At 38.1% G+C, this 27709-nt stretch overlaps 2 protein-coding genes across 2 annotated transcripts; one reads left to right on the top strand and one right to left on the bottom strand.

The window, feature by feature from the left end:
* Nucleotides 1-116: 116 nt before the first annotated feature.
* Nucleotides 117-21160, bottom strand: LOC114244050 (periodic tryptophan protein 2 homolog). Its single transcript, XM_089732195.1, has 17 exons — nt 20965-21160; nt 20441-20553; nt 19370-19464; nt 18855-18983; nt 17485-17915; nt 16608-16791; nt 14181-14348; nt 12177-12429; nt 10587-10734; nt 9705-9896; nt 9073-9218; nt 8027-8174; nt 7497-7640; nt 6679-6788; nt 6163-6311; nt 5269-5476; nt 117-249 (listed from the first exon to the last, which is right to left on the bottom strand). The coding sequence occupies exons 1-17, from the start codon at nt 20980-20982 to the stop codon at nt 132-134; spliced, it is 2754 nt and encodes a 917-aa protein (XP_089588321.1). The 5' UTR covers nt 20983-21160; the 3' UTR covers nt 117-131.
* Nucleotides 21161-22883: 1723 nt separating this feature from the next.
* On the top strand, nt 22884-27374 carry VATPc (vacuolar H+ ATP synthase 16 kDa proteolipid subunit). The gene is made up of 3 exons (XM_028175687.2): nt 22884-23425; nt 24943-25132; nt 26360-27374. The coding sequence occupies exons 1-3, from the start codon at nt 23353-23355 to the stop codon at nt 26562-26564; spliced, it is 468 nt and encodes a 155-aa protein (XP_028031488.1). The 5' UTR covers nt 22884-23352; the 3' UTR covers nt 26565-27374.
* Nucleotides 27375-27709: the final 335 nt, after the last annotated feature.

The raw sequence follows: 27709 nt of genomic DNA, 5'->3' as shown, positions 1-27709 counted from the left end.
ATCAAAATCCGTTGTGTAGTTTTAAAGATTTAAGCATACATAAGGATATAGGGACAGAGAAAGCGACTTTGTTTTATACTATGTAGTGATGGGAAAAGTAAGATAAACAATAATCATGACAATAACAGATTTTATTCAGAATCAGAAGACGTTGGCCCGTCAGTGTCCATGGGCTCCACTTCTTCTCGTTTTAAGACCACATCTCCGACGGTCTTTATGCACCTTATCGTATATTTGTTGAAATCACATCTGAAACAAGTTTGATAACATAAATAATTAAATGTCTCACTGAAAACATTCGATTATCTTTACGCAATCGATGACAATCGGTTTTTGTGGAAGGTTTTTTGTTTTGTGGAGTCGGCACGCGTAGGTACCGCCACCCTATCTATTTCTGTCGTGAACCAGTAATGCGTTTCGGTTTGAAGGGTGGGGCAGCCGTTGTAACTATACGGAGACCTTAGGACTCATATCTCAAGGTGGCTGGCGGCATTTACGTTGTAGATGTGGGGTCCGGAAATGATATTATTACCAAATTTAACGAAATCGTCGTGCCTTAAAAGATAAGACCCCCGCTGCATTCGTATCGAACGATGCGATTGTGCCGGTGTTCAAATCTCGCAGGCGGGTACCTTATAATCTAATAAAAAACTTACTGAAGAAATGTCCACGAATGACCTCTAAGATGAAGGAATAACGTATAATGTTTGCGTAATTACCATACTAATTGAGACACGCACCTCAATTCGTTGGATGGCGATATTGGTCTTTTTATACTATAGGCTCCGGTAACCTCTTATCACTAGATCGGCCGTGAGCTCGTTTACCCGTCTAGACAACAACAAGAAAAAAATTGAAAATAATCTTTAGTTAAAAAAAAGTAAGAAGATTAATAAAAAAAAAAACTTTGAGAACCTCTGACAGGGGACATCACGGCCGGAGCGTGACGAAATGTGATAACGTCTCCGAAGGCCATCAGTCACTTATTTGTATGAACCATTTACACGCACGATAATACGATACGGCATATCACAAGTTTTGTGCAAACGACTTTTTATCGCGTCATCGGTGTCGTTATGTCGTAACGGCTTTTGCCTTGACGATATATTTTATGTATAGCGCTATTGAGGCGCTGTACGAAACAATTAAAACACTGTATACGGCACACGACGTTTTCGACGATTACATCTACTTCGACAAAGCGGCGCGACACGAAAACCCTCTTATCTTGACAGCCGCTAATTACTTTAAATAGACCGCGACGGAGCAACACAAAGCCACCGTCGCCCTAAACATGTCTTTGTCTGATCCCCCGGATTGACTCTCGGTGCTTTTAAGATTTCATTCATCGTAACTGACGAACCAACCCATAGACACAGCCCACTGAGTTTCTCGCCGGATCTTCTCAGTGGGTCGCGATTCCGATCCAGTGGTAGATTCTGCGAAGCACTGCTCTTACTAGGGCTAGTGTTGGCAAATTCTCTCAGGTTGAGCCCGTGAGCTCACCTACCCACCCGAACGAGCTGGAATAGCCTCTTACGCTACCAGCAAATAGGTAGAAAAAAAAATCGTTGACAAAAAACGTCACCTATGGAAAAAAATAGTACAAACGACATGACGTCTCGTGTGCAGCGCGTATCGTGTCGGTCGTTATAAAACGCTTCTAATTTTTATGTCAAGTTTTTAAATTTCATTTTAGAAACACATAACGTAGTATCTAATGTATATGCAAAGAAAAACATTGAAAATGCGTTTTATTTATTTATTTATAAAGCAATGAAATTGTATAAAAGGGTGCGTGTACTTATGTACGCGCGTAAGAAGTTATACTTTATTTTTATTAAATTTATTCCAATTTTTTATTTAAATTTTAATCAATTTGAAAAAAAATCGATTAAACAACATCCTCAAACACGCATATCGGACATCCCTTTTCTTGACATCGTATAAATTAGGTAATTCTCGGTACGGTTCGGAAAGTTCACCTGCGGCTATATTCAGACTCGCCAAGTTATGTCGGTCGTATTGTAATGAGCGATTTAGTGGGCAACTTCATTTCTGTTAATTTTGTGTCACGGTGCGCACGCATCCTAAAATTTCACTCTCACCAATTTTTCATAACGCGCCTAAAGAAGTATAACTTCAAAAAGCCAGGAAATCAATAGACCAAAACAAAATGAAACAGCCCATCGATTACACTAACAATGTAACCGTGAGCAAACTAATGTGAAAAACACTTGACCTTACAATACACAGTATCATCGGTAAAAGAGTAGTTCAGTGTGCTTAATGCGAGTTTTTTAACGTTCTCGATAGCGTAAAAGTCAACTCAAATTTGTATGCAGTTGGAACCAACACATCGGTATTCAAAGCAAAGCAACTCCTCAAAAACTCATTTTGAACCCCTGTTCAAGAAGGACACGTCCTTCATATGAATACCCTATAAAATATACAATGGGAATTCGAACGACATAGTAAAAATTACCGCTGGCATTAAGTACATGAAACTCTTTTTTTTTTTCATATTCTATTTATATTCGTCACTCGATGCACATATCCGATTCTTTCTTTCCACACAAAATGTATATGCAATAACAACGACCTTGATCGTGTAACCGACTTGTGATTCTGTTAGCAGATACACTGTGTACGTCACGTGACACGCGTACTGATGGCACACGTGACAACCCTGATTAGCGAGATCACGTCAAATCTATCATAATTTTAAAAATACGATAATGGAACGTTCACGAATTAGATTAATGTTCTAAGCGACGGCTGATATTTCCGAAACGGTGGAATATTGTAAAAAAAAAAAGAAGATCTGACATCTTATTTCTAGGTATCTATATATTAATACGTTAAGGAAAAACTTTGTATCCCTTTTTACGAAAATTGCGCGGACGGAGCTGTATGAAATTTCCCACACTTGGAGGGAAGGAGTGTTTAATGCTAATTTTTTTTTTAAATTACGCATAAAAATTCATTAAATCAATACAAAAAACATGACATACTACCATGTATTATATTATCACACACATATATTTTATACTTTTTCGTTTATTGTTAAAGTCTGTGGTCAAATTGAGAATAGATTAATATTGTTTGTCTTTAACATTATTTGTCTATATAGTGTAGCCTTGACGAAATCTGTGATCAGAAGTATAATAGTAGTATTTGACAACAGAAGCATAACAATATTCAAACTTATAATTTCAAATAATTATGGTCGGATTTCGACTATTGCAAGACCACTAGTATTATAAAAAAGGAACCTTGACTTTAATCGTTGATAATTTGTTGTTCTATATCTGACTTGTTGTTGCTTGACATTGTATTAACATTTCTTCTTTTCTTCTTTTCGATATGACATGACATTTTTATTAATATTTCAACAAATAGTACTATTTTTTATTATTATTATTATTATTGTATTCCATTTTCGAGCCGATGAATTGCCAATGCTATGTACGCCATTATTGTCACATGCATCAAGCCATAAATTAAATAGTTTAAGTTTCTTTTCAATGTTAGATGTTTGTGATGTGGCAGTACTTTTTTAAATAAATAAATAAATTATAAATGATTCAAACAGTTATTGTAATATAAGCGTGCTCTCAATGTTCGAATGCTGTGGAAGCAGCTGAAGATTAGTTAAGTCGAGAAGTTTGTACGTGGATAGGAAGACGAGTTCACGATCAACATAGTGGGAACAGGTACCTTAGCCGATGGACATTGCACGTGTATACCTCGGGCCGTGTGTTCGATACATCGCGGCAGAAATAGGCACGACTGTGGCTTTTACCCGGGCGGACCCGCAGCGCTTACTACCAGCAGTAAAAGTTTCGGCGTATAACATACTACTGTCTACTAACACGCTACAAGGGAGCATATCTACTGGTGTGCACGCGAACACATCGTGTCCGGCAAACAATGCTCCCTGAACGTGAGGATCCTCCCTCCCTCGAGTCCAGCTCGCAAGGGCCCGTGGACAGCCCTACACGAACGCCAACATCAATACTGAGGTCGAATCTCCTATGGTCCAGTACACATGACGGTGATACTGATAGTCAAGATGGTGCGGTATATATCGGGGTAAACAGTAGATAGGAGGGAATCGGGACGCTTTCCAATTCCAACACAAATTTTCAGCGGTTTTCCTTAGGGTAAAACCAATAAAATTGATATTAAAATGGTTCCGGAGGTTTAAATTTTCATATACGATGTATTATATTATATATTAGACATAGTTAATTGAAAAATATACACGAAAACTTAAAAAAGCTAACTTGACCTGATTCACTTTGGCTTTTGGGGTGAATCGGGTCACGTACGGAGACTATATAGTTTTTCGATAGGGCTGGCACTGTTTAGTCGTCAGATAGGTACTTACCTTTAGGTAATTAACTTTTCAATATCATTAATCAGTTACAAAACTATTATGACTAAATTAAACTATTTAATATTCTTAAACGCTAAATAAAAGTACTTTTCAAATTTAACAAATTTAAATCTCACAAAAGCATTGTGAATACCCGCATTTATGGACTCCGGCGCCTCCAGATTAAAGGGAGAAGAGTAAGGCCGGGGCCTCCTCTTCTTCCAATTCCTGCCGAGAGACTACGCCTTGAGAAAGGCGCGCGAGGCACTGCACAGAGTCAGCCACGCAAGAGCTACCCCGCACAACCGACTACCGACTAAGCCCCATCGAGCCCCACCACTCCGACTCCACGAAATCAAAAAAACTCCACAAAAAAATGCCTATTCTACCCCTAGTCCCTATTCAATTTGAAATCGTCGCAGCCTAAAGGATAAGACGTCCGGTGCATTCGTATGTAGCGATGCACCGGTGTTCGAATCCCGCAGGCGGATACCAATTTTTTCTAATGAAATACGTACTTAACAAATGTTCACAATTGACTTCCACGGTGAAGGAATAACATTGTGTAATAAAAATCAAACCCGCAAAATTATAATTTGCGTAATCACTGGTGGTAGAACCTCTTGTGAGTCCGCGCGGGTAGGTACCACCACCCCACCTATTTCTGCCGTGAAGCAGTAATGCGTTTCGGTTTGAAGGGTGGGCCAGCCGTTGTAACAATACTTGAGACCTTAGAACTTATATCTCAAGGTGGGTGGCGCTTTTACATTGTAGATGTCTATGGGCTCCAGTAACCACTTAACATCAGGTGGGCTGTGAGCTCGACCATCCATCTAAGCAATAAAAAAAAATTAAAAAAGAAATTCACCCCAATCTACGGTACTTACATTTTACTCAACTGCGAGTATTTGACGGTCAGCACTTTCTCTATAGCGAGCAGCGCGCTCGGCGGGAACTTGTGTCTCCCCGTCGACACGAGCGCCGTGGTCCAGTGCAGCAGCTGCTCCACGTGCCTGCTGTCCTCGAGGAGGCGCGCGATCGTGCTCAGCAGCCGGTCGCCGTAGTCTTCGTCTAGACTCGATACCGTTAGGGATACTGCGGACAAGAGATTGCGTGTTCGTATCGTTCTCACGGCAACAAACAACTAACGCCATCTAGTAGGCAAACTAGGAAACTATCGGACGAGCGTGCGGGCGCGGGGCGGGACGGAGGGCGGCGCAGGGGACCGGGGGGACGAGGGGACGGGCAACCTATACAAAACACGTTATGATTCGAAGCGAACAGAAATCGAGGACTACAGTACGCTATAGTGGTATGAAGCTAGTACTGGTGAGTACGAAAAGTGGAATCGTTCTAAATTAAAATAAGCTACAATCTAAATATATCGTTCATTTTATGTTATCAGATTCGAGTACCATTACATGCATGAAACATGGCAAATACATAAATAAATGAGTAATAAAGTTAAATTACATTGCGTCCCTAAAAACTATTTTAGAGGCATCAATTTTGTATGTAATAGATAAAAATTTGACTTTAAACTCGATTTGGGTAATTCGAAGCTAAAAATATTATTTGTACAAAAGTTTTTAAAATTTTAAATCATTTTTCGTGACGTCATCAGACACGTCATACGTGGTGCGCTCTCTGCCTAACACGATATTGTAAACACCAACATTTCCCTTAACTCCGAATCCAATCTTCATATTATTCCCGCTTTATACTTCCGTTTGTTTGAGCCAATGAAAACATTTCTAAGCTCGTAAATTTCTCGCACTCACTGTCTTTAGTGGGCACGGATTCAAGGCACTCCTGTATGAGCGCTTGCTCCGCCAGCTGTAGGGCGCCGGTGAGGGCGGAGCCCCAGGCGCCGTCTCGGAGGGACTGCCTCACCGCGGCCGGCGTCGACGTCACCTCCAGTCGATACGGCCTGGGAACAACGGGCTTGTGATGACCATGGACAACCGAGGGCTGCTCCGACCGGCAGCAACCACGCACTTTAATCATATCGAGAGTCGAAAGGCTTTTTTTATTGCTTTTGATGGGTGGACGAGCTCACAGCCTACCTGGTGTTGAGCGGTTACTGGAGCCCATAGACATCAATAACTTAAATGCGCCACCTACCTTGGGATATAAGTTCTAAGGTCTCAAGTATAGTAACAGTTAGATTTTCAAGTTAATCTAACGTCTCACATTCGACGAGAATTACATTCGAAGATTGAAAGCGTGTTAAAAAAGAAGAGAAACAAAAGTGCATTGGCAAATAAGATCTTGTTAGATTTTTTTTATGGGTATACCTGAAAGTACCGTCGAGGCCAGCGTTCTGGCTGTACAGCATCAGGCCCTCCGTGGCGGCCACCGCGAAGCTCTCCCCGGTCGGCGAGAACCGGACGCAGTACACGCGGACCTGGAACCGGACCAAATGAAACCCAACTACCCCTCACTTTACTCCCACCAACTAACTACTTAACCTAAACGAGATACTATCGGTGGTAGATCGTCTTGTGAGTCCGCGCGGGTAGGTACCACCGCCCTGCCTATTTCTGTCGTGAACCAGTAACGCCTTTCGGTTTGAATGGCGGGGCAGCCGTTGTAATTATAGTGTATAGAACTTATATCTCATAGTGAGTGGCAACATTTACGTTGTAGATGTCTATGGACTCCAGTAACCACTTAACACCACTTGGGCTGTGAGCTAGTCCACCGATCTAAGCAATAAAAAAAGATCCCATGGAACCGACGATACAATGGAGAATACTTCAATACTCTCTGTTTTGTGCATTTGAACATTCTGTATCCGCATTTTCCCGTCACGCCCCCACCGGGACAGAACTCATGGTACATGCGCATCAGCTACATACAGATCAGAACTGACTGTACATTGTCCCCGTACGTAACCCGATTTACACCAAAAGCCAAAATGAATCAGGTCAAGTTAGTTTTTTTAAGTTTTTGTGTATATTTTTCAATGAACTACGTCTAATAATTGCATCTTATATGAAAATTTTAGCTTCCGGAACCGTTTTAATCAATTTTATTGGTAATACCCTAAGAAAAACCGCTGAAAATTTGTGTTGGAATTGGAAAAAGTCCGGAACCCGTCAATATACTGTACCTCAGGTTTGACGTTCCTATCGGCCATGTCCCCGGTCTTGACGCCCGGCAATCGGATGTTGACGTTTCCTCCTTCCAGATCCTCCCTTTCTTCCAGTAGCGCCATGTTCCCGAACTCCGTGAGGTTGCGGCGATTCACAAAATCCTGGATGCGACAAAACACTATTCATATTAAATAACGAAAACGTAAAATATTAAGTCATCTCTGCATTTTTTTCTACCGATGCTCATAACCTTGAGAGGCTATTTCAGCTGCACCCTAATATGTAGGGGAGCTCACAGAGCTCAAACCTGACGATGTTGCTAGCACTGGCCCTAGCAAGAGCCGTGCGTCGCAGAATCTACCACCGGATCGGAAACGCGACCCACTGAGAAGATCCGGCGAGTAAGCTCAGTGGGCTATGTCTGTGGGTCAATTTACTACGAACTACTAAGAACAATGACCGGTTCACTCCTCGACGTATAATAGTAATTTAGTTTTCTTTCGCCCTATAAAAAGTAGCGTCAGTAGCAAAGTAATAGGTAACTCACATTAACAGCATCCAAAGATCTATTTTCCGTAACGACAAACTTCTTGATGAGTACGGAATCCTTCACGCTATAAAGACAAACGTTTTTCGAGTTGCCGCCTCCCAGTATGCAGGTACCGTCAGCAGAATAGCATATTGTTGTGAACGCTCTGAAAGTAGAAACAAGTTTTATGTAATTTGGGAAACGTTTAAGTCTAAAAAAGTACCAATTTTTTTATTATTATTTATAATGTAATATTTACATTGGCGGCCTTAAAACCCAAGGCTTCTCTACTATAGTAGAATTATTTTGTCCGTGCAGTTTGGGTCATAAAATATCGGAGCGGTGAAGCGAGTATTTCGCTCTCTCTCTTCCACTCACGAGCCTTATGGACGGGCATAGTGATGCGCATTATTGTTGTCGATAAGCGTTATCGATAGTGTATTTAGTTTTGTCATTTTGTGGTCAGTTTGTGGGTTAGTGATAAAAATGAAAGAAAAAATCACTAATCGAACACTTACATAACATATCGCCGCAGCAGGTTAACGGGAACGGCAGAAATTAACACTTTGTAACTTTTCGGGATCTATTCTTATTTCAGTGAAAAATTTTAACATTGTTGATAACAACACGTGCAAATATTATTTTCAATAAATTCTACCGTTTTAATACAAAACAAAGGAGTGTGTCACTAAAGAAATTCAGAGAACGAATGCATAAAAATACATTTCTCTTCAACATAATGTACTATAATTTACAGTTAAGTACAAATGACTCATAACATAACAATGTCTCACCACCTTTCGTATACCACCCCGCCGCCGTGTACCTGCCTTCGATGATTCATTCGTTTTTATCGATAATGGCGTTGCGCCCGCACAACATGCTCACCGCCCTAGCCGGGCTCTGTTTTATGACCCAAACTGCACGGACAAAATAATTCTACTATAGTCAACCAAAGGTAGGGCAGAGTAAATAATTGTAGGTGCATTGAAATATAAATCTGTTTTTGCAATCATTTAAGGATTCATGATGATCAAAACATATCCAACAAGCATGAGTCTCACTTGGTTTTCAAGAGTGTCTGCGGCGTGACCAGGTCGGTGTCTGCTCTCCCGGAGCCCAGGTCGGGCCGGCCCTCCACGCTGCCGGTCTGCTCGCACGTGCTCGACTCGAAGAACGTTATGTTGCCGTCCAGGGTCGACACCGCGATCTGCACAAAATTAATACACGTTACATTCGACTGACAACCCTCCGCAATCTATATATTAATACGTGAAGCAAAAACTTTGTATCCCTTTTTAAGAAAATTGCGCGGACGGAGGAGTATGAAATTTTCCACACTTATAGAGAATATACAGAAGAAGTATATATAGCACAATGCTAAAATTTTTTTTAAATAATGCATAAAAGATACACTAAATCAATAAAGAGAACATTACACACACTACATACCGTGTATTGGACGCAAACACGCATGCATACTATTTATTGTCAAACTTTTGTTCTTGACGTCTGTTGTCAAATTGAGAATAGAATAGTGTTTTGTCTTTGTTAATATTTTTTATAGTGTAGTCTTGGCGAAATTTGTGATTATAGAAGTATAAAATACAAATACTACTGCGGGACCTCTAGTTATTATTATTATTAGACATCACTGTTTCGTCAAACGTTGTTATAAGTCAGCGGCCAGACCCACCTCTTCCCCGTCGGGTCTGAAGGCGACTTGCAGCGCGTCAGAGTTGAGTCGGATCGGCTCGCACTGGACCTCCCGGTCGATGCAGTCCCACAGGCGGACCGTCCCGTCCCAGCTGGCGGAGGCCAGGCGCGTGCTGGCCAGCGTCGGGCTGAACGCGAGACTCGACACCGGCGCCTCGTGACCTCCTAGAACCTGATTTTTTATACACTTTTATTAGCTTCAGACGTATGTATGTACGTTTGTAACGGAATCATTGAACATGATTTTGCCCCCCTTAAAAACGTCGGATTAACTCGAAATTTGGTAATCTTATTAAGGACCGATGACAATTTAATATTTAAAAAAAAAATTGAAATTCAACTAAAAAATTAAAAATAAATAATAGTTCAGAAAAAAGTAACAAAATACGCTTTTATAGAAAACCCAACTTAAAAATAAATAAAAAAATTCAATAAGTTAAAAATAGTTATTAATTTAATTTTTTAAAAGAAAAAATTTTTTTATTGTAAAAAAGCGTGGAATGCTTTTCAGGATATTATCAAAATAACCTTTCTACTCATATCTGCTCATAAAATATTTATAACTACTGATACCGTGCAATTTATTAAAATTTATTTTCTATTTTTTAGTTGGATTTTCTATAAAAGGGTATTTTGTTAGTTTTTTTAAACTATTATTTATTATAAACGAAACTTTATTTGTGACGCACTCATTACTTATGAGCAAGAAAACCACTTATGAGGTCTATTAAAGCAAGTCGACTACACGAAATACTTACTAATGACGTCATTCAATACGATGCCGTGTTTGAGAACAAACATAACGTTTACGGGTCAACACATCATGTTATTAGTCAGTCACAGTTTCCTCCAACTACATTACCTCGAGTAACTTCCCGAACTTGATCGACCAAACGAATATTTCGAAGACGTCCTGACCGCCGGCCGCACAGAACTCTCCGCTGGAGTCCAGCGCCACACAGCTGAACTGCACCAGGCTGGGTGACGTCAGCGTACGGAAGTTACGGTATCTGAAACAACAATCATCATCATCATCGCGATTCATGAGGTCGATGTCTCAATTGAAGTTTGTTCGCGACGTGATTCGCACCACAACGCAATGAAAGAAACCCTGTATTTTAGTACTTTATTTATTAGGTAAATTTTTCAGTTGCCGACATTAAAACGACATATCGTCGCCGACATTTACGATATCGGAACCTATAAATGTCACACGACACCTTAAGACATGAGATTGCAATATTGTATCGTACGTACGTTTCTAAATAGAATTATGTAAGATTGTAGCATTTACTATCCCTATGGTGTTTAAATACTTCTTGTAAAACGCACATCGCAAGGTACCATAAGAATTTAGAAAAGAGAAGAGACGCAGTAGCATTCTCATTTCAGACAAAGATTCTATGAATCCACAAACAAAAATTGAAATCGTATAAAATTAATCTGGTAAAAAAACGTTCAAACATAACTGTCGAGTTCCAGTGGTAACAACAAATATGATTAAAACAGAATGGGTGGATTTGTCTGCTCCTAGCATCCTACCCGCATCCTTTCCGTGACTGACTAACTTCACCTTCACCCAAGTCGTGGTAACAACCCGTCAAATAACCGCGTGCGTAAAATAACGGTCAATAAAAATATGGAGAAGTAAGAAACACTATCTCAGAGTATTAAAAAGTGTCCGCTGAAAGAGAGCCAATAAGAACAACGCCATAAACTATTAAAGTAGGATACTAAATTACGAAAGAAAGAAACACTTAATACGTAAAAAGTAATAAAATTAAATAATTGAGATTTTATATTACTTTTTACCTACACAAATCACGAAAAATATTAAATTGTTCAACCCAGCACAATTCACTCTGTTTAAAAGCTGCTATATTCATATAATTTCCACTTCCTATAGTAGCGCTATTTCTAAGTGAGTCTTCCAACAATAACTTGCCGTTTACATGTGTACACTTTTTCAACTTGTCCCATATACATTTTTTTAAAGAATTTTATGACCTGGTAACTAAGAGCTTTAAGTCATGTCTTATTTTAATTTATATTCTTATTTTTATGAAAAATGATAATATGGAATGAAATGAAATTAAAGGAATTTGAAAATTAATCAACTGGGATGAAATTAAATGAAATGAGATGAGACGATATGGGATGAAATATAATCTCAGTAAAATGGTGGTCATTTACTGAGATTTTTTCAGTGGACTTTTTGGAGGATCCCGAGAAGTTACGTCCAGCAGCTTGGTTTCATTTTCCCACACTTGTTCACTTTCACAGATATTAAACAGTTAATAAACCACCGTTATTACACATTTAAACCTGAAGAAACACTAAATAGACAAAATAAAACAAATCACACAACTTCACTCCTCGCGTTCCCGCCAAAAAGTCCTCCCCTATACAAGATGGGGCTCCTTGCATCTACCCGCCATAACGTAAAACTAACCTGGTCAAGTCGTAGCATCGGACAGTGCCATCTAGCGACGACGACACGAAGAACTTCTTGTTGGCGCTGCACGTGACGCCGCTCACGGTCGCCTTGTGCTCGTGGAAGGTCACGAAGCAGAAGCCGTTCGTCGTGTTCCAGACCTTCACTTTACCGTCGAAGCCCCCGGTCACGACGTGCAGCCCGTCCGGCGAGTACGCCAGGCACGTCATGTCCAGCGAGTGGCCCTGCTGCTTCATCACGTATTGCTCGCCTGTGGAGTCATCGACGAGCCAAGTCACGTAAAAACATCTGGTCCCAAACCAGAACTCTCTGTACTACGGGAACCTCTATACATATGTACGTTTACATATACATACGTTTGCAGTCGTCGTGGCGTCGGCGTCCGGTGCATTCGTGTTGAGCGATGCACCGGTGTTCGAATCCCAGGCGGGTACCAATTTTTCTAATGAAATACGTGCTCAACAAATATTCACGATTGACTTCCACGGTGAAGGAATAACATCGTGTTATCAAAATCAAACCCGCAAAATTATAATTTGAGTAATTACTGGTGGTAGGACCTCTTGTGAGTCTGCGCAGGTAAGTACCACCACCCTGCCTATTTCTGTCGTGAAGCAGTAATGCGTTTCGGTTTGGTTCGAAGGATGGGGGGCAGCCCTTGTAACTATACTTGAGACCTTAGAACTTATATCTCAAGGTGGGTGGCGCATTTTACGTTGTAGATGTCTATGGGCTCCAGTAACCACTTAGCAGCAGGTGGGCTGTGAGCTCGTTCACCCATCTAAGCAATAAAATATATATTATATTATATACACATATAGTAGAAAACGCAGAGGAAGGAGGAATATTTAGAGGAAGAGGTAGACCTAAGAAAAATTGGATGGATTGCTTGAAGGACGATATGTGTAAGAGAAGAGTGAGCAAAGAAATGGAATGTGATAGAGGAGTATGGAAGGGGAAACATGTTGCGCCCCCAGGTGACTGGGAGAAGGGCAGGAGAATGATGATGATATTAGACAGCCAAACGAAAAGCAAACACATTTGTTCTGACACAAGAATGTTTGCTCGATAGCGGGAATCGAACCCACGACCCTCGGGGCGGCAGTTAGGGGCGCTAATACTGCACCACCGAGTCAGTCAAATTAAAATTACAGATAACTCTTCTATAACACGGTGAATATGTTTCTACAAAGACCCGTGTTGTGCAAAACCGCGTGTTATGAAACTAGAAGCCAGTACAAAAATGAGAATAATTTTTTACCAATTACGCATAACAAAATAAGCAGTAAATTTTGCGATTATTCCCATTTATTGTGTCTTCATAGTGAGTTAAATAAAAAAAATAGTATTAATTATGTCTACGATTCGCGAATAAATCGAAGACAATATTACATCATACGTTAAGCGAAAACTTTGTACCCCTTTTTACGAAAATTGCGCGGACGGAGAAGTATGAAATCTCCCACACTTATTATGCAATAATAATACATTAAATCAATAAACAAAACATTACACACACTACCATGTATTTGACAGACATACATATACTCTTTGTTTATTGTCAAACTTTTGTTATTGCTTAGTCTGTGGTCAAAATAAGATTAAGTTAATATTGTTAATCTTTAGTATTATTTGTCTATGGTGTGGTTTTGGCGAAATCTCTAACTAGAACTATAATAATGTTCAAACTTATAATTTAAATTAATTATAGTCGAATTTCGACTACTCCGGGACCACTAGTTTGTATCAAATAAATGACCGAACGTTCATTGATGTTGGCTTCAAACAACAACATATTCACATATAACTTACCTACACTTGTCTGTCTGTAGCTAATACTAGTCCACATCAAGTCACAGATCGGTCCGCAGCGTGCCTCGCCTCGACTAGGATCAAAATGAGATGATGATCCCCCTCGACCGGGTATCCGTAAATGGATTCCCAGCGTTAAAAAAAAAAATAAAAAAAAAAAAAAAAAAAGGATCAAAATGAGGAACTTACTTTGCCATTCCCAGACCAGCAGCTGACCGATGTTGGGACAGGCGAAAGCGATCCAGTCCCCGGGAGGCGACACGCTGATGCTGCTGATGCGGTGCTCCGATATGCTGAGCGTGTGGATCAGATTCACGTCCGGCATCTCGTGCAAGAAGAACAGACCGCTCGAGAAACCTAAAGCGAAATCACGTAGTGTTTTTATTTATTTATTACCTAGATGGATGGACGACCTCACGGCCCACCTGGTGTTGAGTGGTTACTGGAGCCCATAGACATCTACAACGCAAATGCGCCACCCACCTTGAGATATAAGTTCTAAGATCTCAGTATGGTTACAACTAGGAGTGGGTAATATCGGTTTTGCCGCGTATCGAATCGTATCTATATATCGAGTATCAATATCGGATATTGAATCTATATATTGATGGATGCTAGTAGGTTTTCTCGATTCATGATATTTGAGATTTGAAACGATACGCTGATATAATATCGTAGTAGATATAGATTTAAGTCAACGTTATACGCTTGGTTTTCTGATATCAATTTATAATATGATTTTAAAGTAATAAAAAGAACATGAAAATAAAAATAAGCTTTTACCAGGCTTAGGACTGGCTACATTATTTTCAGTTTTTAGTATTTTGTGTCTTAATTTAAAATTACAAAATATACCAAAAGAGTGTAGATTTCAAAAGTTTAATACAAACACAAGAAATAAACTCAATTATTTGGATTCAACTAAAAATAGAAAAATGTGTACTTTAAAAATCAAACACAAAATACTTTTAAGTATTTATAAACACTTGTCCAAAAATTCTAGTTCAAGGTCAAAGCGCGTGAAATTAAATTCAACGGTGCAAAAAGGCTATACTGCATTCAAATTAGGGTCGAAAGTTGAAACTTCTTTCCTAAATTGTATCCTGCTGATACGCTAAGAATAATCTACAGACATATGGACTTAAATATAAGGTTTACAATTGTATGGATAATGCCTCTTTCTGTTTCATACATCACATGATATCCCTATCGTGCGCTCACTCACTCTGGCCGATTCGATACGAACCAAAGGAATATTGCTGATATTCACGAATCGGTACGATATGCCGATGCGCATCACATCGAGCAATATCGTGTATTGGCTGATATCGATATATAGATTTCGTGCGGGGCGATATCGGATTCAACGATATTGCTGCGATATATAGATATTGAGTCTATATACGATTTATATCACCCACTCCTAGTTACAACGACAGCCCCACCCTTCAAACCGATTGTTAGGGGGCGTCCATTAATTACGTGAGGCGTTTTTCTAGATATGTCTTCTTCGGTCGACCTTTTCCCCCTGTACCTTGCACTACCATTTCCATAAATTCCCTAGTCACATTCATCTTCTCTCTATGAATAATATAAATAACTGAATATAAATATGATATTTTTTTATTTATTGCCCTTGTAGACGAGCATATGGCCCGCCTGATGGTGAGTGGTTACCGTCGCTCATGGGCATCAGCAACGCGAGGGTCACAGCCAAGTGGCTGCCTCCCAAGAGCATTAGTAACGCAAGACAACCCTAAAATGAGTCACGAATATGACCGAAGTACTCGAAGTAGCGAAGGCAGAGTGTGGACAGTCTTGTCTTAATCTTCAGTTGTCCAGTCACCGTTCCCGTCGAACCCGTCGCTTGCGACCAAGGGCTCGGCGAGTAAACTAACCCATAGACACAGCCCACTAAGGTTATTGCCAGATCTTCTCAGTGGGTCGCGTTTCCGATCCGGTGGTAGATTCTGCGAAGCACTGCTCTTGCTATGACTAGTGTTAGCAACGTCGTCAGGTTTGAACACCGAGAGCTCACCTAGTTGTTAAGTTACGGTGACATAGCCTCTCATGGCTATCAGCTTAGGTAGGAAAATAGATGTGTTCTGTCGTGGGACACCGGATAGGAACGAAGTTCCTTATTGTAAAAATATTAATTTAAGTTCTATTCGAGGTATAAAGAAAATAAAACTGGAGGTTTTGCAACAACCCACGGTATTCGGTAACGTGCTAACTTATTGTGGTACACTTCATTCACGGTTGTTTGCATAAATGTTAGTGTATTAAGCAAACGAACGCTCTGAGATCGTGGCCAATGAATGATAAAAAAATATGTTATTTTTTGTACGTTATTACAAAGTTAAGTCGTACACTGTGTGCATTACTAATTTGTACGTTATTACAAAGTTAAGTCATTACTAATAAAAATCTTACGTTACAGACTTTTTTTCCCGGTTAGGGTACCCCTCCGCATCGTCCCATAAGGAACTTCGTTCCAATAAAATGCTTCAGTTGTTCTAAGATAAGCACGTTAGTTCTCTTGGCTGTCCAAGGCATCCGGAGCATTCCTCCAGCACCACATTTCAAAACTATCAAGGGAATCGTGTCTCCACTCACCGGTCACTAGCAGCTTGTTTTCCTTGTGATACTGAACGGCCGTGAGCTTGACCTTCCGATCGGCGTTGCGTATCGCATCGCCGATGTAGTGCCTCCCCAGTTTTTTGTACATCAATCTCTTATCGTTCTCTTCAGAGTTAACCTTCGAATTGTTCTGTTCTTGTTCCGCGTCTCTGTCGCTGTCCTGATTGAGATATAAAACTGATCATTTATTTTGTTTCTAGTACCTAGAACTGTGCGCTAAGTGCGAGTTTTTTAACGTCCTCGATAGCGTAAAAGTTAACTCTTGTAACGTTTGCCTACGTTTGCCGCTAGGGGCGCTGTTCCAACTGCATACAAATTTGAGTTAACTTTTACGCTAACGAGAACGTTAAAGTACTCGCACTAAGCACACTGACACCGAGATTAACAAACATTGAATAAACTTGAAACAACTTAGTGTTAATTTTATTTAAATCATTTGGCTGCGCAATTAATTACAGCACATATAAATATCGCACACATAAAAGGACAAAAATAAAATAGTGTAGGACATCTTATGAATACTGAATGCACTGTACTGAGACATTAGAAATCATGTCTCAAGGTGGGTGGCGGATTTACGTTATTGACGTGTATGTGCTCCGGTAACCACTTAATACCAGGTGGCCCGTGAGACAGTTTCGTCCGTAAGAAAACACTACTTTTTTTTTGTTGGACAATGGTTTGGAATGAAATTTAGTAACATCTATATTTTTTCTTAAAAATGCCTACATTTTTCTGTTTACAAGAAAAAAATTTATAAACAAAACGTAATACATAAAGCGAATCTAAATCTTGATAAAATTTCAACTATCGATTGAGCGAGCACTACTAAAACACAAACATTCAAACTTACATATTCCTTTTCTTTTTCAATATCATCTTTTGCGTCAAATTCTTCCTCTAGATTACCCTCGTTCTGCAGTCTCACTCGTTTCTTCCGCGACGTGTCATCCTGCTTCACTGCAAGCTCATCTGCATCTATACTGGCCTCCCACAAGCACAACTGACCGTTCCTACTGACCGTTATCAGATCTAAGCTTTTCCTCTCGAAGAAGACACCGATAATTTTATCTGTGTGTCCGCTGAGCGAATACATAGTTATGTTCTCTAAGTATTCGACGGTGTGAATCTTCGTTGTCGTGTCTTTCGATCCGACCGCCAGGAGTCTCGAGCAGGACGACCAGTCCAGACACGTCACTTCGTCTAGGGCTTTCTTGAAGACACGTTTCATGATGAAGGGCCGATATTCGCCGGTGAAATGTACCGGTGCTGTCATCACGAATACTGAAATTTAATGTAATTCTTTTTTTACCTAAGCTGATAGCATTGAGAGGCTATTTCAGCGTAACCTTAGCTAGTAGGTGAGCCCACGGGGCTCAAACCGGAGTGATGCTAACACTGACCCTAGCAAGAGCAGTGCTTCGCAGAATCTACCACCGGATCGGAAACGCGACCCACTGAGAAGATCCGGCGAGAAACTCAGTGGGCTTGTATATGGGTAATTCTTCTAAACATTCAGGTTCGTTATTAAATTTCTTTGGATCACAATAAAACTTTGAAGTATTCAAAACATGGAAAATACTGGCCGCGAAATTGAGTTTACACATAGTTTTTTTTTTTTATAATTATTTAGATTTGTTGAACTTTCTGTGTATTTCTGTGTGACACTTCTCTTCTTCTTAACCTCTTCACAATAGCTTGGCTTGACTTGAGATAATCAAAATTTAGTATTTATTACAGTATTGTGAACTATACCTAATTATATTATATTCACAAATAACTTTTTCTATCAGACTATTTCACTATTTTTAGAGTGTTTTTCATTTGTCTAAGTTCGACTAAGAAGCATTGGTAAAGTAAAGAAGTTTATTAAAAAGGAAACAAAAAATATGATGATATTAGTTAGGAAACTACTTTTATAATAAATTAGCGACCCGCCTTTACTTCGCTTCGAAACATTAAATTTTATAATTGATAGCCTAGTCCCGCGATGTTACCGCGGGTGACGCCGTTTGGAAAACACAGATCTGTTAAAACCACATGTAGATCATCTATGGCACCTTAATGGTGCTTTCACGAAAACATTCCTTAAATAACAAAATTAAAGTTCTAAAGCAATCAGATAAAGAACAAGACCAAAAATCATGTGCAAAAACTGATAGATAAAGACAAAGTTACATTGAAGCTCGAATTGACTCAACATATCGAAACAAATCAACGTACCTGTATTATCGCAGCACACGGCAAAGTATTTTCCATCAGGACTAAACTTGACTGCATTCACTTGCTGCTTGAACTTATACTTGTGTAAAACCACAGAAGTTGTAAGACTTATAATTTGTGCTTCACCCTCTAGAGACAAATAAAATATTTTTCTAATCAACAATATTTTGTAGTACAAAGTTAAATTGTGTAACTATGTAATGGACAAAGCCAGGAACAAGATAGAGATTTTTTTTGTGAGAATCTAACGAATTCTTTCCAGAGGAAAATGGTGGTGCTTGGGACATCAGCTTTTTAGTATGGCAATGGTGGCTAATCATAAAACTAAGATACTTATTATGAAACAAAATGAAAAAAACCTATAGGAATTTCCAGTTTGAATATGTCGTGGCCTAAAACATGTGACTCCCGGTATACTTTTTTCATTAAATAAATAATGCAGAAAAAGATACATGAAAAAAGTTCTATGCCTAAAACTGTTTCATTATATAAGTAAACAAAGTTAATGTACTTACTTTCCGTAACAGCCAACAATGTCATTCCATTTGGTGCAATATCAACAGCTGTATAATTGTAGTGACTTTCAAACGATAGAGTGTTACTTTTATTCCTGTGATAAAATTGTAAACAGAATTACTATACAACTTTATTATTTATTATTGTGTGGACACTAAAACGACACATTTCTGCCAATCATAATCAACTGCATGATATGGCTCTGAAGTAATACTAATACTAATAAATTATTATCATGAAGAAAACAATCATTGAATCGACTTGGGATAAATATTTGCACTAAATGTAGTGTTGGCTCAATCAAATGCAATCAGTGACCCGACAACTTCATTCCACTGGTAACACTAGTTATTTATTATGTTAAAGTTGTTATTTAAAAAAACTGCTCTGTGATGTCTTGCTGTCCCAATGAGTTTTCAATAAGACATGAATGCTTTACAGCAGAAATGATAAAAATGTATTTTTCCTATTATCAATAATTCATGTTAAAGGTATGGAAAGTGTGTGTGGATAGTCTAAGCCTCTAATGCCAGCATAATGTAATGCTAAAATATTTGTAAATAATACTTCAATAATTAACAAAGAACTATCAATAATACTCAATCATAGAGCAATATCTTTTTATTATAATTTTGGTAGCAAACTAGTCTTAATTGTCAAAATATTGAAATCTCCAAAAACATAATATCTAAAGCAGTGCATGATATCCAGATTGGTCTTGTATATTCTCATATTATGCACCACTCTATGCATATAGCCAATTTTACTTTGATAATAATTAATTAGCCTTAATGAAATGACAATAATAAATATATGGTCTTGACTGATAATAATTAATTAGCCTTAATGAAATGACAATAATAAATATATTGTCTTGACTGATATTTTTGGAGCTTTCTATTTGTGCTAACGTTCAGTACATTATACTGCAACAAATCTGCTCATAGTCCAGGAGACTGGACAGATCATTAAATAAAATAATCCAGTTAAATGATCTCAAAACTTAATTTACATTCAGTTTCAGTATTTTTTGTTTGTATTCAATTTTGTATACAATAAAGAATACTTACTGTTTCAAATTATATATGGTTATTCTGTTACCAACTGGACTGATAACGCAATTTCCATCTTTACTGAAGAGCACATCACCTTTACGGTAAACTGTTCCGAGTAAGTTTTGAAACTGTAATAATAAACATTATAATAAACATTCTACTCTCATAAACTCACAAGGGCCCAAGCTTTGATAATACTAATGTTATTAATGTCAGGTATATTGATACATACTACCCGAGTTGGTTGGGGTATCTAGTTTGAATGTGAGTGTAGACTCAGACTAGAAACCCCACAGCTTTAAATTATGATACAGTACTCATGGCTACTAATAATTCAACAATAAATAAGGTTATGTTGTAAAGTTAGGAAAATATTTAAACTCATTAATACGTATTCTAGTTTAGTACCGCAATTTCGTGCCATATATACAGTGGACTATTCTAACTGGATATAATGGTCCTTTATAATGAATGTATTCATTCAATAATTAGTATTTCTTTTAAAATAAAACACATTGATATATTAATGACATTTATACCTTATAATTAAACTTCATGGTGACTAAAGTGCTTCGTAACTATGTAATAATTCTATTGAATTTGCTCTTAATATTTGAAACAACTGCTTAAAGAATCACACCATATTCATCGTGAAATTGTGTTCGATTCATAAATAAACTTAGAACCACAATGTGAATCTATTTGTTTTTACATTTCCTGTCACTGATAGATAGCTGTCAATGCTGTCATTGCTGCTATTGATTGGTCTATTAGATGGGCAAAGGAAACTTTGCCGATATAGATGAATTTTATAAGATAATTACTAAAGCCTTGAACGTCGTATCAAACGTGAAATGAACTGATTTAAAAATATTAAATGAGATGATATGAGACAACACTAAGATTTGTATTATTTTAGCGAAGTCAATAATGAAAAGCATATTTAATTTCATATTTTATAAACACCCTTTTTAAGCCCAATTCATCAGCCCGCTGACCTTCAAGCCTTCTCTTCTCAACGGCCTGTAATTCCTATGTGTTATGAGATACTTTCGGGAAGTAGCTACCTGGTAGACCTCAGATGCACTCTGGCAGCTCTTATCAAGCTCTATTCCTATTGAGTGAGTCTGAGTTCACCCACTCCGAGTCAGAGTTTGAAGTTGTCGTGGCCTAAAGGACAAGACGCTCGGTGCGTTCGTATCTAGCGTTGTAACGGTTTTCGAATCCTGCAGGCGGGTACCAATTTCTCTAATGAAATACGTACGTGGCAAATGCTCACGATTGACTTCCACGGTGAAGGAATAACATCGTGTAATAAAAATGAAACCCTCAAAATTATAATTTGCGTAATTACTGGTGGTAGGACCTCTGGTGAATCCGCACTGGTAGGTACCACCACCCTGCTTAATTCTGCCGTGAAGCAGTAATGCGTTTCGGTTTGAAGGGTGGGGCAGCCGTTATAACTATAGTGAGACCTTAGAAGTTATATCTCAAGGTCGGTGGCGCATTTACGTCGTAGATGTCTAGGGGCTCCAGTAACCACATATCACCAGATGTTTTTTTTTATTCCTTAGATGGACGGACGAGCGTTAGCGTTAGCTTAACAAAATAAATCATAATAATATAGTAAAAATCGTTTATAGCACAGGCAGGCTGGAGCTCAGCGGTACACTTAATTTAGAAGTAACGGACAACTTTGTTTACCTGGGCTCCAACATCAGCAACAATGTCTCTTTTGAACCGGATATTCTCAGACGGATTGGGATGGCAAAAGGTGCCATGTCTCAGCTGGACAAAATATGGAAGGATAAAAATATATCTATGAACACCAAGAGCTACCTAGTCCGCACACTATTGTTTTCAATTTTCATATTCGGAGCAGAGACATGGACCATTAAGAAAGCTGACCGCAATCGGATTGATGCCTTCGAAATGTGGTGCTAGAGGAGGATGTTGGGTATTCCCTGGACCGCACGCCGCACCAATGTATCCATCCTAGCTCAGCTCAAGATCCGGACTAGACTCTCCACCATTTGCCTGCGAGGGATTCTTGAATTCTTTGGCCACATTGCAAGGAAAGAGAGTGACAACTTGGAAAAATTGGTGGTCACTAGAAAAGTTGAGGGCAAGCGACCAAGAGGCAGGAACCCGACCCGTTGGACGGACTAGATTCGTGCAGCCCTTGATACAACAGTGCACGATGCTCTGCACTCAGCTGCAGATAGGAACAGATGGCGGTGCATTATAAAAAAACAAACTGTTTCAAGGCCATGACCACAATCCTCAGTAATGAGGAAACCGACGCAAGGAGGAGGAGGAATATAGTAAAATAACCCATAAAAAAACTTGGTGAAGCTAAAAAGGACTCAGGGTCTAAAGCAATCCGTCTAACCGAAACAAGACAATTTTTAAAACCTTTTGCATCAACAGCTAATTTTAAGCATGGCAATCCTACTGATGAGTCAATACAAGTTTTTCTAATGTTTGAAAATATTCTTTAGCCTATTTGGGAATCTATTGTATTTGTAGCAGTTTAAAAAAAGGAATACATTTTTCAAATTATAAAAAGTTTAATTTAAGTACTTATAAAAATATTATTTTTTTAAAAAGTATTGGAAAAATCAATTAGTTCATGCGCAGATGAAAAGTGCTGGCCAGCGATCCCCATCAATGATCGACGTCAGAACGCTGCGAAAATCTCAGCTCGGGATTGGTTGCGCATATCGGAAATTACGTAGCTACGCCAATCAGAACTTAGGTCATATCGAGCACTGCCTTCAACATTCATCGTCATATGACCCATTCTGTTGAGTCTGCAAAGCTTGGGCCATATTTGTCTGTGCAAAAGTAGTTTCGTGGAGTGAGTGTGTGCAGATAGTCATCACAGTTTTTGGGACCTGTAAATACTCCCACATTTAACAAACAAAATGGCTGAAAATAATCCAATCTACGGACCCTTCTTTGGAGTTATGGGGGCGGCGTCTGCTATCATCTTCAGCGGTACGTATTCTGTCTGGACCATTATCGTCGAAATGGCTGTCTTGATTCAATATCGATTTCCCGAAACAGGGAGAATAAATTGGTAATTTTAGTGGAATTTGGGTCTTGTAAACAATGAAATCCACCATGATCACGTTGAATAACGAGAATCTAGTTATTTTAAGAGTAACTAATTATAGTAGCCGCACCTTGAAGAATTCATACCAATATAACTAACTACATCTGCATTATGTATCTGAGGTCTTATAGTTGTTAAATATATTGAAATTGGGGTGAAAGGCATTTTGAACGGGTTGTTTTTCCTGTATCTGATTCATTGTCATGTGATAGATAAGCTTTCCGTTATAATGTTGGTATTACTGAAATAACGCGTGAGATTGAGACGTTCAAAATGCCAAGATTTATAATGTCAATGGCTTAATGCGGTTGAATGGGGCTCTAAAATTTAATATTAATTTGCATTGATGAACTATACATATCCTTACGTATGACATACACACGCCCGTGTCACTACAAAGCACACACAATATATGGGAGTTTTAAATAAATGAATGCTATTTGACACATTCCATAAAGTATCCTTAAAATTGTTAACTTTTACTAATAATCGTTTTTATTGTCACATGACATTACATTACTTGTATCATGTGACTTGATCATCAGATGGGCAGTCATGCCTAACTTAACTGTCTATGGTATTACCTAACTTAAAACATCAGGGCTAATATCTCAATCAGTGTTTAGAACAAGTACCATTAATAATATAGGGGATGGAAATGTGTGTCATTGATCACATTGAGGAAGAAACTGAGCATTTTCTTGAATTCAAATTAAGCCTTTAGTTAGATACTTTATAATGGTTATCAAACTAATTCAGGTAGTTTATTTGAATGTCAAATTAAAGAAAATTAAGGAATCTCCAGTAGGAAACTACTATAGCAAATTAATAAATTATCTAAGCAGGCAGAAAATTATGGAGATGCTAATTTTCCATTAGAACTTAAGTTTTGCTGGACTAGTAAGAAATTTGAATAACCTAGTCATAAAATTATACTAGTATCTATTTCTTGGTACACTCAATTGTTAAGCAACCATTCCATACAACTAATTTCCACTTCATTGTCCAGCTCGTTTTATGTCACATACAATGTAAAATGGTACATGACATAAGTTTGTGCTTCACTGGTTTTGTGACTGTTTTACAAATGTGAATGAAATAAAAAGAATGATTCATCATCCTTAATAGTCTGATATTTCTGGAGGAATAAGCATTAGAATTAGGGTTTGTAGTATATTAGTGAATATTTATTAAGGGTATATGTGGTATTATCATTTTAGTAATTTGGATATCAATTTATTAAAAAATACATGGAGCTCTCAAATCTTATAATAAAAAACTGGTCTTAGTTATATAGGAAATGTTTTTCACTAAAAATCTCAACTCTGTCAACATCTAGAACATTTTGTACAAAAACTGTTCAATCAGCAGACTGATAAATTATTTTATAAATTTTCAGCCTTGGGAGCTGCCTATGGAACTGCCAAGTCAGGAACTGGTATTGCCGCCATGTCGGTGATGAGGCCTGAGCTGATCATGAAGTCGATCATTCCTGTTGTCATGGCGGGTATTATTGCCATCTATGGTCTGGTCGTGGCTGTCCTAATTGCTGGTGCCCTCCAGGAGCCAGCCAACTACCCCCTTTACAAGTTAGTATCTGGTTGAGAAGTTAAATATAGGTTATTATATCAAAAGATGGTTATGTAATGTAGGGTAGAGGATGCATGTGACATGTAATTGATAAAAATACTTATTTGGGTTAAGTTAATATTGGATATGTACTTGTCTACACACAGTAGTATATTTAAATTTCATTTTCCTTCACATTAACATTAAAAGAATCAAACCATATCTATCAATATGATTTATGATGAAGTGTACCAGATAAGTGACATAAGTGCCTAAATGAACAATTTTCTCCAAAAGCATGGTCATCATCTGATCATAATCATGTTATTTTGCTAAAAAAGAAGTAGGAAATTCAGAAAGTTCCTACAACACCTAGCTCGCTCCTTTTTTAAGTATGCATATTTATTCTTGGTACATTTCTCTTATTATAGCTTATTTAAATTTGAATCTTTTGATTTTTCGACTGACTTCACACTCAAGATTCTCATTTTAAAATTAATTATAAAAATTGTGGCCTCTTTTGTTGTTTTATGTTATTTTTGCGGGGGCAGATTGAAACTTATGTTCTGAATTGATAACCTCCTTTTTGGTTAGTAGTCTTAAAACAGCATTTACTAAAATGTGTTTGCTAATGATCATAAAGTAACCATATTAAAAAAAACAATTTAGTTTTTTAATTTAAAAGGCTCTCATTAACAGTAGTTACCTAACAACAAAAAAGAATCTCTTTTTAAACAGGAGAAACTGTGTTGTTTTTTATATTTGTCTATTTATACATGTATGTTTTTTTTTATTGTTTAGATGGGCTCACAGCCCACCTGGTGTTAAGTGGTTACTGGAGCCCATAGACAACCACAATTTTGCATCTTTGATTGTAATAAATTTAAATGTTAAATTTTTATAATTAAAGACTATTTCCACACATTAAGCTCAGTATTCTTCTTCTTTCTGGTCGTTCCCTCAATGCTGAGGATCGTGACTGTATGTCAATCTTCTCCACTCGGTATACTTATACTATAAATATGTGAATTAAAATCATATTGTTAAATACTGAATATTTCTAGAAGTAATTGTAGTTAAAATGAAGTGAAAATCCAAATGTTGGAAATGTTTTGAAGTATTCAAATGAGGATACTGATGAAATGTGAATTGTAATTTATGCTTATTATGTTTACAAGTGAAATTATTGGTTAAATATTCAAAAACTGTCTTAGAGTTACTATAAATGAAAAATTATCATTTTTCAGAGGGTTCATCCACTTGGGTGCTGGTTTGGCTGTAGGATTCTCTGGTCTAGCTGCCGGTTTCGCCATAGGCATCGTGGGAGATGCAGGCGTGCGTGGTACTGCTCAGCAGCCTAGGTTATTCGTCGGAATGATTCTTATTCTTATTTTCGCTGAAGTATTGGGTCTTTACGGACTTATCGTCGCCATCTACCTGTACACAAAATAAACGCCCTGAACACACACCACTCCCGTCGCCCGTGCTCCGAGCCTCTATGCTCATTATCTGAGTCTGAAGACGCGCACAGGGACGGTCGTCGCCGGTAGCGGGTCCACCTTGCATAGGGTTTCGGAGCACCCTTCCACTCTTGTATATTACATTTGTTCCCTGCTCGTTTTCACATAATCTCCAGACCGGTGCAGCCTTGTTGCTGCGGCTGCTCCGCATCTAGAGACGTGAATCTGTATATTTTTACTAAAAACTTTTTGTAAAAACGATCAAACCTCAATCATGGTTTTATTGAACATGAATGCTACCGTGCGATGACCCCCCAGTATTTGATTAATTTATTACACATTGTTTTATTTTCGGTGACAGGAGAGAACATTTCTTTTGCGATTTCTATCGACATATCAGTTTTATTTGCGCGTCACATCCTCCGCAACATCCGAAGATATCAATTTAGATTATTTTAGCAATAAGGCGAAACTAATGTACAGTTAGAAGTAGAAAATTAAGTCCAAACGAGTTATTTTAATATAATTTATGAAACCGTTGAACCCCCAGGGTACAGTGTACCGGTCTCTTGCGGAGTTAAGGTGAAACCTGGCTTTGAAAAGTATTATGTGCTATCTAGCTTTCAGTGTTCTAGTGGATGTATGTATCCTAATTATACTGTTGTGAGCCTGTATTAAAATGTTATCATATCTCTCTCAAGTGACTGTTGACAATTACAAGAGCGAGTCACAAACATTGTATTGCCAGGAATCAGTAAATAAACATGGTTTGTACATTCCATATTATTTTGTTTCTACTTGATTATGTGTTTTATTTTCCTTTTTATTTTCGAAGGCTTTGCTTTCACCACATTAAAATATATTATTCTGCGCTGTTGTAGTTAAATTAACCTATAATAATAATAATATACTATTTGATCTTATACCTATATGAAATATTTCAAGTAAAATATTTATTCTGTATATGTACCTAATAGTCAATGTTTGAATGATATAAATTGGTGAGTAAAAATACATGTAGGTAAAAATTGTATTTTAATTTAGGTTTCATGTTAGAGAATGTTATAATCTTTGGTGTTATTGAATGAATTGTGTTAATAAAATATTTTGAAAATAATTAATGTAAAAATCTGAATT

The sequence above is a fragment of the Bombyx mandarina genome, chromosome 13 (assembly GCF_030267445.1).
Source record: "Bombyx mandarina strain Sakado chromosome 13, ASM3026744v2".
NCBI classification, from domain to species: domain Eukaryota; kingdom Metazoa; phylum Arthropoda; class Insecta; order Lepidoptera; family Bombycidae; genus Bombyx; species Bombyx mandarina.
This window is presented reverse-complemented; position numbering and strand designations above follow the sequence as displayed.